The 14,020-nt window shown below is 40.4% G+C and overlaps 1 protein-coding gene and 1 long non-coding RNA gene across 3 annotated transcripts in view; one reads left to right on the top strand and one right to left on the bottom strand.

Annotated features, from left to right (window-relative positions):
* Positions 1 to 14,020, top strand: part of LOC143986179 (uncharacterized) — a 457,706-nt gene that overhangs the window by 141,145 nt on the left and 302,541 nt on the right. The window lies entirely within an intron of this gene.
* The window catches only part of NRK (Nik related kinase), a 406,388-nt gene that overhangs the window by 271,769 nt on the left and 120,599 nt on the right, over positions 1 to 14,020 (bottom strand). For both annotated transcript variants that reach the window (XM_077484749.1, XM_077484758.1), the window contains exon 4: positions 17 to 142. In XM_077484749.1, coding sequence (XP_077340875.1) covers positions 17 to 142 — 126 coding nt within the window. The remainder of the gene's footprint in view (positions 1 to 16; positions 143 to 14,020) is intronic.

Here is a 14,020-nt window from a genome sequence, read left to right as displayed (position 1 = left end):
TAACATTTTCAATTACCCATAGTTGGTCATCCTGGCCTGCTAAGCCTTTCCTGACGAACGCTCCATAGTACGTAGCAATGTTTCTGTGATGTGAGTACTTCTTCAGCATGTTTATTTCAAGTTTTATTTCTTCTTCTTCTTCCTAAACAAAAACAAAACCAAAAAAAAACAAAACACAATTTTGCTATATATGCCAGTGCAGTAATAGTGTTTTTTGGGTAAAACCCATCTTACATCAGGAACAAGCATTTGAAAGTGCATTTTAAAGCATCAGTCCACCCCAATTGAATATTGCAGTTTTTGGTATGTGCTTTGGAAGTAAACCACCCAACAGTGTCTTGAAATGCATTGGTGAGTAATCTACACTTTGGTTACTGGGTGCGACTATAATGAGTGTGCCCACAAGTAGGTGTGAAAACTCTAATTTCCCAAGTGGACTTGAACAGTTTGGAACTCTGGAAGAAAGATTTTGCTGTTGTAGTAGTGAAGACATACAGTATAAAAAGCCAGAAGCCAATTTAGCCTACCAGGTTCCATCAATAAGTAAGCTATCACTTTTGGGTGAAATTATCCTTAAATGCTTTGAAGCTTTCAATTGAAGTTTTCTATTCCTATTAAATACATCCTAGATGTTTGTTTTAGGAACAAGAACCACACATTGTAACTACATAGCTCTACAAATGTTTATTTTCATTGTGTTTCACAATTCTTGCAGATGGATTGGAGGAGATACCACAGGTTCCCTTTTATGCTTTTATGTAATTTATTATTATTTTTTTAAATAATAAAATATGAAGATAATTAATAGCTTGTATGCTATGATATAAAGATAAATTAACATTAAAAAAGCTAGTTCATTTGTAAATGCCAATTTGGTAAAACTAAAATGTCTGAAAGCAGTGACGTTTTTGGTATTCTGAAAGTATTAGATCTTGCTCACGTTTGGGCATTTGTGGTGCAGTTAATGTGAACCTGTCATAAGTAAAAGTGGTGTTGGCATAACTGCCCCCGATATGGAAATGGTAGTTTCCTGGCTGGTATGGTGACCCACTGCTCACTGATTTAGAATGAACGTTTAATTCAAAAAAGTTTGAGAAAAGTCAGAAATCCCTATATGCATACTGATCATTTATCCAAATGAGAAAAATGATACAACATCTAGTGGGTCTTTATATCTGGTGAGTCCTTGACACATGGGACTATTTAAAGGTAACCACTGATCATATACATACGATGACCAGAAGTAGGATGCTGCCATACCTTGGCAGATACATGGAAGATATTTCTCAGAGGCTCAGGGGGAGAAAGCTACTAACATGATTATGTTTTGTGGCCATATATTTTTTGTCGTGTATGTAATAAGGGCATGTAAGGTCATGGCACAGCTTGATGACCTTTACCTTGCTTCATAATAATGCTCATTTGTACATGGTTGTGCAGGTTTCCTGTCCTAAAAAAACTCTAGGGATCTGGACAATGGCATTAACTAAACAGGTGCTATGAATAGCAGTCATAGACTCGTATTACTAACCATATATGCCAAACCAAAAGGTCCCTTCATGCTCAGTGCAATCCCTAATTCAAAAGTAATCCATCTGTCCATGGTTAGCTCTCCTTTACCTACATTTAATACAGTCTATTTTACCATTGACATTTTCTACATGCAGTGGATCTATGTGCAAGATCATAAGTTGGTCCCCCTCCCTAGAGAAAAATAAAATGCGCTGCATATAGTGTTGCACAACAAAAACTGGGTTTGCTTTCCATTGGGCTGAATATTGGACATGGATTGAAGGGCTGTGATTAAAGAGGGTCTCAGATGACTTGCGTATTAGAATGAGGCTATGTGGAATAAGGAGTGCACAGCAGAGTGTACAGAATGAGGCCATATGGAATAGGTTTGTACAAGCACAGTTCTCAGTCAGGCTGCAGTGGTACGGGTGAGGGACTGTGGCACTCTTGTGGCTGCATGGAGGAAGAGAAACTATGGCACTGTGATGATGCCACAGAACCAACCTCATGCTGTCACCAAAGTGCTACAGACCTCCAACTATTCCATGTCAACAGGTATTGGGGATTGTTAACTGGGAAATTTTCGGCCAGGATTCTGGGGGGCCCAAAAGGTCTAAAGTTATATCAATAACATTAATGAACATTTTAAAAAGCTACAGCGTTTTAGAATATCTACAGGGGCCTCTTAACTGGGCTGCATAGGTTATTTTCTGGAAAAGGTGAAGATTCTTGAAGGCAGAGCAGGTTTGGGCAGAGGCAGACTCCAGACTAGCTTCTTCTGAATGCTAAGCGAAAGCACTGGACTGGGCTGTGGTGTGTCATAGGTTGCCAGGATGCTGCTGGCCAGGAGGGGTGTCAAAGATTGTGGGGGAAGGGGTGCCTTGTGCCAGTGACTGCAGAATCTGCTTAGCCAAACGTTTCGAGACAGAAATGGTGTGTAGAGGAGCATATCTTATTAGCTCATCCAGCTTAATACAAGGAGACCATCAACCCAAAAATATTGAATCAAAAATAGAAATGTAGAAGGCAATGGGTGTTAAATGATGGCCTCCTAGTATGTCTGATATTGCAAAGATACAAAATATATTCTAAAACCTCATCTTTATTACAAAAAAAAAAATGTATTGTACATAAGGTGGGCAGTATACTCCCACCATAAATAAAAACCACACATAACAATGGTCAAATAGATATAAGGAATTCCTACATGTTTCGCAGCTACAGCCACATTCTTCTGGGCTTCAGTGTTTCTTCATTTGACTCAAAGCCTAGTGAACATGCCCTGTTGGCTCAGGCTATGGGGTGACACATAATGGATCCCAAACCAAGGATAGCAGTCCATGGGAATAGAGCAGGTTAGAGAGTGCCAGCCAACGTCACATGTGATATGCTGAAAAGCACCATATGGCCATGGACTACATACCAATTTCACATATGAAGGATGTGCAAATCGCTGTTGAGTATTCCCCTTGTATAAGGTGGCAATAAAAATATCTCAAGGTAGCCAGCAGTCAAATAGATAACCAAAAACAAAACAACCATTCAGAGTCGTTTAGCCATATATAGAAACTGCTCCCAATAGATAACCAAATGGCTGGTATCCCAGAGGGTCCATTGGTCTCCGAGGAGGACCCACCTCACAAAGAAAAATAAATACATATCCGAATCGCCAATGTGTGCAGTCAGTGAATGCACAGCGGCCCATTGAACCCAATGAAGATTGACTCCTGTCCACTACCCAATAGTGTGTATATAGCCATCCAATTTATGTGCATCTATGTTTGTGAAACGTTTTAATATGGCTCATTTTAGTTATCTGACATATTTAATTAGTTCATATGTAGCTCATAAAATGTGCTATCTTAACATGTAATAGGTTCATAGCTGCTTCCATTTTTTTAATACTAAAATCAGAGACTGTTTCCAATTGCTAGCTAAGAAAAAAAATAGTTTTGAGTCATAAACCTTTGCTCCTATAAAGAGGAACTCTTGATGCTGACAGATAACAGGATATGAAGTACTGCTGTATAAGCAATGAAAGGTAATCTAAACCCTTGCCTGTTTTAAGATCTGTATTCCCTACCCGCCCTGTAAGATGATACAGCAGCATTTCCTGACTGAAGTCCAGCTGACCCCGCAGTGACTGGGAGCATCCTGCAGTCAGCTAAAGCAAAGGGAAATTCACTGTGCATCTAACCAGAATATGGAAAGTATTGCTGCTAAGAATTGTGACATATAAATCTCAGACTTAAAACACGTCATCTCGCTATTCTAACTAGTCACTTGTAACAGTGCAGAATGGTGTTATTTTAGGCATAATCAGTACAAATCCCATTACATGGAATGTAAGTGTAGGATCTGCAGGACAAGCTGTATAATACATCAGACTAATACCTCAAGGGAGTCACTAATCTAGGCCTCTAACTATAGTGTGACAAGTTTGATAACCTGTTCTTTCTCAGTCCTGAGTACCTTATGCCTGCATTGCTTAACATTGCTCTTGTTAGAAATGCTGGAATTTGCTGTAAGCAACTGGAAAAATAAATTAATATTCAGGTTTCAAATACATTTTAAATATTTCTATTCACAGCTCTTACATAAATGTGTCAAAATCCTGCACTGGGAGTGTGCCATATCTACATGTGAAATGCAGGTACAGGCATTCCCCGGATTACAAACAAGATGGGGTCTGTAGGTTTGTTCTTAAGTTGAGTTTGTTTGTAAGTCAGAACAGGTACATTTTTTTTAAGTGTAGCTCCAAAATTGAATTTTTTTTTTAGATAGCATAGGGAAAGGTTAACCACTTGCCGACCAACCGTGGCAACTGTACAGCGGCAGAATGGCTTGGCTGGGTGAAACAACATTATGTAACGTCACTTCGCCCTGTGGCCACAGCGGCACGCATGCGCACACCCTGCTTGCCCATGGAGCTAATGTGAGTGCCCAGCGGTCCCGATCACCTCCGGGCTCCCACGCTCATTCGGGGCACACAGAGAACCTGCATCTGTGTGTGTAAACACACAGTTTCTTGTTCTTTGAGGGGAAAAGTGACAGGTCATTTGTTCATACAAAGTATGAGCAGCAATCCTTCTCTTCCCCTACACAGCCCCCCCCCCCCTTCAGTTAGAACACACACTAGGGAACACATTAATCCCTTGATTGTCCCCTTCCCAGCCAGTGACATTTTTTAGTAATCAATGCATTTGTATAGCACTAATTGCTGTAAAAATGCCAATGGTCCCAAAAATGTGTCAAAATTGTTCGATGTGTCCGCCATAATGTAGCAGTCCTGATAAAAATTGCAGAGCGTTGCCATTACTAGTAAAAATTAATAATAAAAATGCCATAAAACTATCCCTTATTTTGTAGACGCTGTAATTTTGCACAAACCAATCAATATACGCTTATTGCGATTTATTTATTTTATTTTACTGAAAATATGTATAAGCATACATATCGGCCTAAACTGAGGAAAAAAATGTTTTTTTTATATATTTTTGGGGGATATTTATTATAGCAAAAAGTAAAAAATATTGAGTTTTTTTCAAAATTTACACTCTTTTTTTTTTGTTTATAGCGCAAAAATTTGTGGGAAAAGACATCAATTTTGTTTGGGTGCAACATCGCAGTGACGAAACGCAAAAGTGCTCTGGTCAGGAAGGGGGTAAAATCTTCTGAGGCTGAAGCGGTTAACACCCCTGTAACATTTGTTTTGCCGTCTGTGCCCCTGTTCAGAAGATTTCACCTCAATTTCTGTTCCTATGACAATTGGATTTTGAAAATTTTGGGTTGTTGTGGAAACAAGGATTGGTGATAAAGCATCAGTAGAGATACCTTTTTCCTATAATAACTCTTATGCCGCATACACACAATCAAAATTTCGGCCAGCAAAAGACTGATGAGAGCTTTTCATCTGAAAATTCGACCGTGTTAGCTGGCCGAATTCCCTCCAGGAAAAATTTGAGAGCATGTTCTCAATTTTTCCGACAGAAAAACTTGTGTGTGTATGCAATTCCAACACTCAAAAACTCACGCATGCTCAGATTCAACTAGGAGATGGAAGCTATTGGCTACTGTATATTGAACTTCCTTTTTATAGTCCCGTCGCATGTGTTGTTCGTCACCAAGTTCTTGATGGTCGGAATTTGGTGTGACCGTGTGTATGCAAGACAGCTTGAGCAAAATCCCGTCGGAATTCTGTCAGGAAAACCATCAGAGTTTTTTATGACCAAAATTACGGTCATGTGTACGTGGTATTACAGGAGTGAATTTCCCTTCCTAGGGGTAGATTTCCTCTCACTTCCTGTTGTTGTCTCCCTCTGTTTGTAAGTAGGAGTCGTTGGTAAGTCAGGTGTTTGTAACCCAGGGAACGCCTGTAGTGATATAAGCGATTGCCCTGCTTTTACTATACTCGCCTCTCTATCTTTTGGATGCTTAACAGCCCTTTCATTTAAAAAATGTTAAATTCGATGTAAACGATTTTACCAATGCACGCTATAGTGTAGCTATAACTAAAACCTTTTGTACTGCTTCTCTGATCTAAGTTTGATTGCTAGAACTCATTAATAACTCGCTATGCACGTTATTATATAAACCCAGGCCCAGCATTCATTATATCTGGACTCCCACAGAACATGGAAAAGCAATAATTTTAGTAAATCTAAACGGCTAAATACCTTCTCTCACCAGCAGTATATAGCAGTCCTGTGACTTCTATCAGTGCCTGTTTAAAGCTTGTAGGAAGAGTTTTCATACTGCACTAGCTATCCTATTGGAATGCAGGACCCTTGACACTCTGTCTGGACAGTGCTGATTGGTCCTGTGCTGATCACATCACTCTACCAAGAATAATAAAAAAAAAAACTCTCTATCAATACACACCAAACTGAGCATGTGCAGCCTGAATCCACATGCTCTGTCTTATCCAGACATGCCAGACAGGTTTTGGAATTGGTGGAAGAAAAGGAGGCTCTGTGTATACAGGATCAACCAGCTTTTTTACACAATGCAGAGGGTTACACATCCACATTGAGTATAACCAGTATGCTTTACTGTATATACAGACTGATCTTACTGTTGTGGGTTTCGTAACACTAAGGTCTCAGTAGAATTAGTAAATAGTGACTTGACCCAAATTTATATCTTGCAGATCATAGAAGGCTTTAAATTTCTTTTTTTTTTGTTTAAATCCTACTTACCTAGGTGGATGCAGCATTGGTCTGATATCTGTCTCCGGCCGGCTCTAAGACTGAGAACCGAGCGATCAAACACCGCCGATCATTTGGTTCTCACTCCTGTGATCCATTTTCAGCAGACTGAAGTCTGCCGCCCACTGAGATCACAGAGCCGGTCCAGGCTCAGGAAAGATCGCAACCATGTGGTCAGAATCCATCCACATGCTTGGACCAGGACCTGGCTCAGCCTCTCAGAGGGCCGCTGAGAGCCTGAGCTGGCTGCTCCTGCCCCCTCCACAGCCCAACACCCCAGTAGCCACAGTGGGACAGAGCCAAGAGCTGGTGAGTGTGTGGAGATAATCGGCAGAGGGCATGTTCTCCCCTGTTTCATAAACAGTTTATGAGCTGAGATCCGCAGTGACCCACGGGATCACTGCTATTCAGTTTCATAAATGGACACCTCTTTTGTAGGTTCTGATAAAATACTAAAACTTGTGCACATTCAATAGTATACCAGTTATTCTTAGTGATGCTTTAACAAATAGGTTCTAACATACCCTCCTTTAGAACTCCTGAAATAATCTACACTTGGCCCCACCCCAGCTACATACTTGCCTTAGTAGCACAGCCATGCCTGGTAAAATTCATGCCTGCACAGTGAATTCTAATAGACTTGTAGAGTCTAGAAGCTCTAATGCTTTGTGCACATGGTTGGAAATTCCGATGGAAAAAGTCAGATAGGATTACCCCAGGAAGAAGTCACTTTTGACGAAACAACGTAGGGTGAGCGGCGTGCTGACGTCACCGCATTTCCACGTTAATCCGGAAGGGCGGGCAGTGCAAACAAGAGAGAGCCGGCCGGCTCGTTTTTTATACGCTATACGCTTACACTCTGCTGGGAATTCGTGAGTTGTTACTTTACTTTTTATATTTTAATAAATCTTTACGGAATTATGCTATGGGAGCTTTTTTTCTTCTCTCTTTGCCGTACTAAATGTTTGTGGTGGAACGAGATATACCATAAAGAGGGAGCAGATAGATTGGTGTTACCAACAGAGCCCAGTGTGGGGGCCAGGAACGTAACATTTTACAAGCCCGTATGATCTCCTTAAAAAGAGATCTTGACAGCTGGTAAGCCTCCTCTAATTTGGTGGTGGATAATCTCTTTCTACTCTGGGTGCACCTGCTACGTGTGTAAAGGGTGGTTTTTGAGAGTCACCGAAAATGGACTAAGATTCAGCATCCTATCCATCTTTCCTTTTCTTTGGACTGCTTATATGCCTGGAAATCATTACTTTGGCACTATTTTTGCATGTTTTTGGGATTTTTTGTAAATTAGAAAAATTATGTCACTTTATAATTTTGTTTTATAAGTTTTAGCGCAGCTATATTTTTTGATTGTTGTATATTGTGTGTGTCTCGCATTGGGTTGCAGCAAGAACTTACTACTGTCAGTATTAACACTAATATCAAGTTTTTGTTTTATTTACACTTGATTTTTTCATATATATTTGTCTAGCACTTTGTTTAGACCAGCGCTGTTTTTCGAAGGTTTTATAGATAGGATTATGTTGTCGGAAAATCCAATCGTGTGGGGGTTCTATCTGACTTTTTCTGTCAGATTTTCCGACGCACAAAGTTTGAGAGCAGGATCTAAAATTTTCTGGCAACAAAATCCGATCACATAAATTCTGATTGTGTGTAGACAATTCTGACGAACAAAATGCCACCCATGCTCCGAATAAACTAAGAGACGGAAGCTATTGGCTACTGGCCCGTTTATAGTCTCGACGTGCATGTTTGACGTCGCCTCGTTCAGAACAATCGGATTTTCCGACAACTTTGTGCAACCGTGTGTATGCAAGACAAGTTCGGACAAAATCCGTCAGAAAAAATCAGACGGATTTTGTAGTCGGAATGCTCCGACCATGTGTACAGGGACATAAGAATGTGGGCCTATGCAAGTGTGCAGGCATGGCAATTGATAGAGAGAAGGAATGGTCCATGACTTTGCATTAAAGTCAGCAGCTGCTGTGGGGGGTTTATGTGTAGATTGGTTGAGAAGGGCTAGGGAGAGGGTGAGCTGTACTTTTATGTTTCAGTGTATTAAAGGTAATGGAAACAAATTCTAGCTAATAATCTGCAGAGATGGACTGATGCTGTAAAAGTGGCAATAGAATGACCAGTATAGACTGGGTGCAAACCATACTGCCTATGCAATCAGCCTATTTTTTTTCTTTATTTAGTTACAAAATCAGGCTACGGTATTTCTATATCTAGTTAGAAAATTAAAGTGAAATGTCCACTATACTATTGTAGTAATCACAAATACAGTATTTCCCAATACAACTTCACTCTGGCTACAAGTTGGATCTCTCTTCTTTTAACCTGTTTGCCCCCTTTCAGGTGGTGAATTTTCCCACTCCTGAGTAAAGGCAGGCCGCGTACACACGGGCGGACTGTTCGCCCAACTTTGTCCGCTGAACAGTGTTTGGGCGGACAGTCCGCTCGTGTGTGGGCTTTCAGCGGACAGTTTCAGCGGACAGTTGGACGGACAAGGTTTTTCGGAAATTCCGAAAAACTGTCCGCTGAAACCTTGTTTGAGCGAACAGTCCGCCCGTGTGTAGGCTTGTTCGTCAAACAAAGTTGCGCGCATGCTCAGAAAGGATTTTCACGCCAAAAGCTATAATGCAGTGTATAGGACGTCGTATTTTTCGTCCCGTCGTACGTGCCATTCACGTCATCGCGCACGGTTTCAGCAAACTGTTCGTCCGTCGTGTGTGGCCATGTCCGTCCATGCTAAGTTTGAGCGGACTGTTTGCCGAAACTGTTGGACGGACAAAGTTGGGCGAACAGTCCGCGCGTGTGTACGCGGCCGCACTCTTGTGAGATCATCTTTGCTTCCTCTGGTTGTTTCTAATCTCACAAACCCATGCCATATCATGACTTCTTGAAGTTTAGTTCCTCAAACATCAATATTCTTGCTTCTTCTGGCATGGCCTGAAATTCATCATTGACCTAAATGACTTCTTTTAAACACTCTAACCCAATATGTTTATTTTCCCAACAGTATCGATCTATTACAAGATCAATATATAAACCATTTTTTCTTGAACTTGTCTACTTCCACAATGCTGCAAGGTGGCTTTCACAATTCTCAGGCTCACAATAAACGGATGATTGAGTTCTTTTCTACATAAATCATTTGAAAGTCCATGCATTTTACACACCAGAAGTGTTTTTAAGGTTCTTTTTCCTCTGACCGGTGATCAAATCAAACTTTCAATTGCATCTTTGCTTGTCCCAAAATGAATACTAGACTTTTTTTTTTTTTCTTAATTAACATTGTAGTCAAAGGTGTCAAGAGCAGGCCGGTAGGCAGGATGCTACGACCGGCTTCCCGCCCCACTCCTTAACAACCAGCTTATACTGCGCCCTGATTTGGCAAATCTTTGCCCAAATTAGGGTGAAAAATTCACTGTGCATTGCAGGGTGAGCACCCGCTGAACACCCTGCAAATGGCTCTGGCCGAACCGTTTGCACGAATAACTAACAAGTTAGGAAATGGAGAAAAAGCAGAAGTCGCACATTTCATGTGCATTAAACCTGCACACGAAGTTCCGGATTCAGTAGGATGCACTCCTTTAAGTGGCATTTTATATTTACAAACCATGGCTGTCATTTAGTAGTGGTAGCACTACCACCTCTAAAAGAGAGATCCCCACCAGCTTTTGAATATAAACGCACAGATATGAAACATGGGCAATATCATTGACCAAATACGTAACATTTAAGCAGCGCTGGGATCTGTCATTGGTAATAAGAGTAGCAGCAGGTCAACGTTTGGTGCTGGTGGGTTGTTGTGCTGGAGTATCAACATCATTGGGCAATGCTCATTGTGATTTGATGTGGCTCTACATTGCTGGAAAACATGATTAATGATGGAATTAAATCAAGGTGACTATATACATTTCTTTTTTTTAGTGTATGCGTAACATAGGTTACATAGGGTAAATGTAAAGAAAGATAAATACAATTGCTGCTCCCCTGAAAGAGTAATTAGTGATCCCATAATCATCAGTTAAAGGGAAGCAATTTTTTTAAATCACAAGTGGTAAAGTGCTATTTTAGATTGTCCAACCTGGACAAAAAATTTAAGTGAATCAGTAAAGTTCCAACATAATTGCAAAAAATAATAAAAAGCAGATCAATTGAGAAAATTCATAAAAGTCCACCAAAAACAAATCTTCCAAATGTGACAATGTCTTCCAACAAAGGCTAAGTGATCCTTCACCAAAACTTGGGAAAAAACCAACACCCAAAAGTGAATGGATAAATCATCTGCTTACCAGACCAATTTGACTTTTTTCCTGAGAGATAGTCAAACAGCGCTTTTGCAAGATAGTGCCTGCTCCCGTTTGAAGTGGAGATTGTAGGAACCTTCCTCCTCATGGGTAAAGGCAGGATATGCAAAGAGAGCGACAAACATCCATAGCAAATGATGTTAAACAAGCATTAGTCGGCAGTTTGCCACTTGGCAGTGGTAGCAGAACCACTGCTAAATTACATGACAGATCTTCAGTGCTGCTGGAATATCATGATTAAGGCTCCATGCACACTGAAGCTCAAAAAAGCTATTTCTGGACGCCAGATTGCTGGCAGAAAACTCTGGTTGAAAAACCTGCTTTTAACAGCGTTTTATACTAGCGTTAATGAGCGTTTATGAGCGTTTTACAGCGTTAGCGTTAATGGGCGTTTTTTATAAAAATACACAGAGGACACTCCAAAAATCCCACAATGCATTGAAAAATAGAATGCCGAACACTAATGAACGAGCGTTTATCAGCGTTTATCAGCGTTTATCAGCGTTTGTCGTTTTTTGGCGCTGAAAAACTGCACTTTGAACGCGAATTTCTGGCGTTCAGAAAAAAGCCCATAAACTCCACTGCTCATTAAAGCTGAAAAACGTCCATGTGTGCATGGACACATAGGCTAACATAGAGTGGAGTTTATGGGCTTTTACAAAAAACGCCCAAACGCCAATAAACTGCAGTTTATCAGCTTCAGTGTGCATGGAGCCTAAGGCTGTAATGGCTGAAAATCAGTGTTTCAGCCATTACAGCCTTAATCATGATATTCCCGCAGCACTGAAGATCTGTCATGTAATTTAGCAACAGTGCTGCTACCACTGCTAAGTGGCAGACTGCCGACTAATGCTTGTTTAACATCATCATTTGGAGGGTTGGGCATGCTAACTGGCCATATATGGCCAGTTTGCCCAATCATTAACTGCTGATAGTCTGGGTTTGGGTCAAACTCTTGATTAACCCAAACCTGAAGCTTATCCCTACTGAAGATGTTGACAAGGGGGTAAAGTTAATTAAATGGTTGTTGACTCCAAGTCTGGCTGCTCTATTCCAGATTGAAAGAAATGGTGCCAAATCTGATTGCAAATCGTATTACTAAAAAAATTACATTAGAAATGATGGGAAGCAATTAGTGGATAGTTTAATATTTTATTTGATTTTGTTAAGATGGCAGATGTGGAAGAAATTTTGTTTTTTAAATAATAGTGGCTAGATTTTGTGAGGCTTATTTAGGGGTATGAAATCAAAGGTGACTACTAGAATGTCAGCTTGTACCAGTAGTGATAACTGGAAAGGGCAGCCAAGGAATATGGGGCTTTGTAGAAAAGGCAGCTCTTATTCCTAATGCTGTACAAATGCAGATGCTAGACATGTGATTGTCTTGAGTTTAGAGGTCAGGTTTGTTACATATTGGTGGCCATAAAGATGTTATGTGTATCGAAGGCTGTGAAATTTCACATGCATAAATGTATTCCTGAGTATTATCAACCTACAAACAGTATTTGAAGCTGCCAAATCATTTTCCAGTGGGTGTATAACAAAAATAAATAGTTTGTGCATTGACTTCCATGGTACATTGTTAGTCTTGGTTCACACTGGGACGACTTGTCAGGCAACTTAGTCGCCTGACAAGTCATGCTCCATTTAGTGCAGTAGACCCTTTCTAATCTGAGTGACTCAAGTCCCTCCGATCTAGAAAAAGGTTCCTGCACTACTTGGGGGCGACATTGGAATGGCTTGCATTGACTTCTATTAAAGTATGCAATCTGCCCTGAAGTCATGTTGTGCGGGGCGGCTTCAGAGTCGGGTGACTTTCAAACCGCCTCATTGTGAACTGAGCCTTTCTCTGTTAATCCCCCCCACTAGCTTTCATTTGCCCAATGAATAACATTCAAAATACTAACAACAATGTACAATAGCTGTACCAACTCTGCTCTGAGCTACATCAACAACCTCATCCTAAAATATCACTCAAACTGTCCCTTGCCACCTCGGCCCATACTCCACTCCAGGATTTTTTCAGAGCCTCTCCCATCCTCTAGAACTACCTATCCCAATCCCTCTGGCTATCTCTGATTTTGTCTGCCTTTAGGTAATGCTTGAAAACAAATTTCTTCAGCCAAGCATATCGTACCTCTACTTAAAAATAGAATTGTTATATTCTCCTCAACTCATCCCCTAGCAATTTATTCATTTTTTTTTTTTTTAAACCTTTTTTTTTACATTCAATTGCTTCCTAGCTTTTAACCTAGGTCAAAACGGTAAGTCATCAAGGGCATTTTAAATTCTTTCATCTGCATGACAGGAGGATGGGCTTGCTCAGCTAAGCACATCCTCCTGTCTGTGGATGGCTTTCAGGAGGTAAACCATCTTTTATGGTCAACCCCAGTTAGGTTTTACAGCCTAAAATGCTTTTAACCTATCAGAAGCAAATAATTTGTATTTGCAAGGTCGTCCTCACTAATACTCTCAATATCTCTATCTGAAACAAATCTGATACAGAGCCAGTATATTTACCTGATTCTCGAGGGTCCACCAGCGGGGCACTTTAGAAAGTAAACTAGGTCTCTGACTCACTGCAACTACACTTCCAGTGCTTTCATAATGGAAATTACTGATAATTGCTAACTTTCAATTTAATTGCACTGCCCCTGGCCACAACTCAAGCTTTGATTTCATTTGGATATGGCTGCAGTATGACCATAGGGAGTGGTGAGCTAATATAATGCATCAGCAAGTAGAAATGCTGAAGGGGCATCAGAATTTGTATTCCATGCTGGAGACTGAGAATAGATGCTTTTTAATGTTGTGTTTGACTGGTAAATTTAATCAATGGCTTAACCTTAAAAAAATGAGTATCTACCACAGCGTTTAAAAGCAAAGTTGAAGATTCTCATCAATTCATTAATCTGGGTGCTTCTACAGGGTGCTAAGTAACAGGTTAGAGCAAACCAAGGTAATATTTGT

This window comes from Lithobates pipiens, unplaced genomic scaffold (assembly GCF_037356315.1).
Source record: "Lithobates pipiens isolate NorthernLeopardFrog02 unplaced genomic scaffold, aLitPip1_a1.2 Scaffold_1, whole genome shotgun sequence".
Classification (NCBI taxonomy): Eukaryota; Metazoa; Chordata; class Amphibia; order Anura; family Ranidae; genus Lithobates; species Lithobates pipiens.
This window is presented reverse-complemented; position numbering and strand designations above follow the sequence as displayed.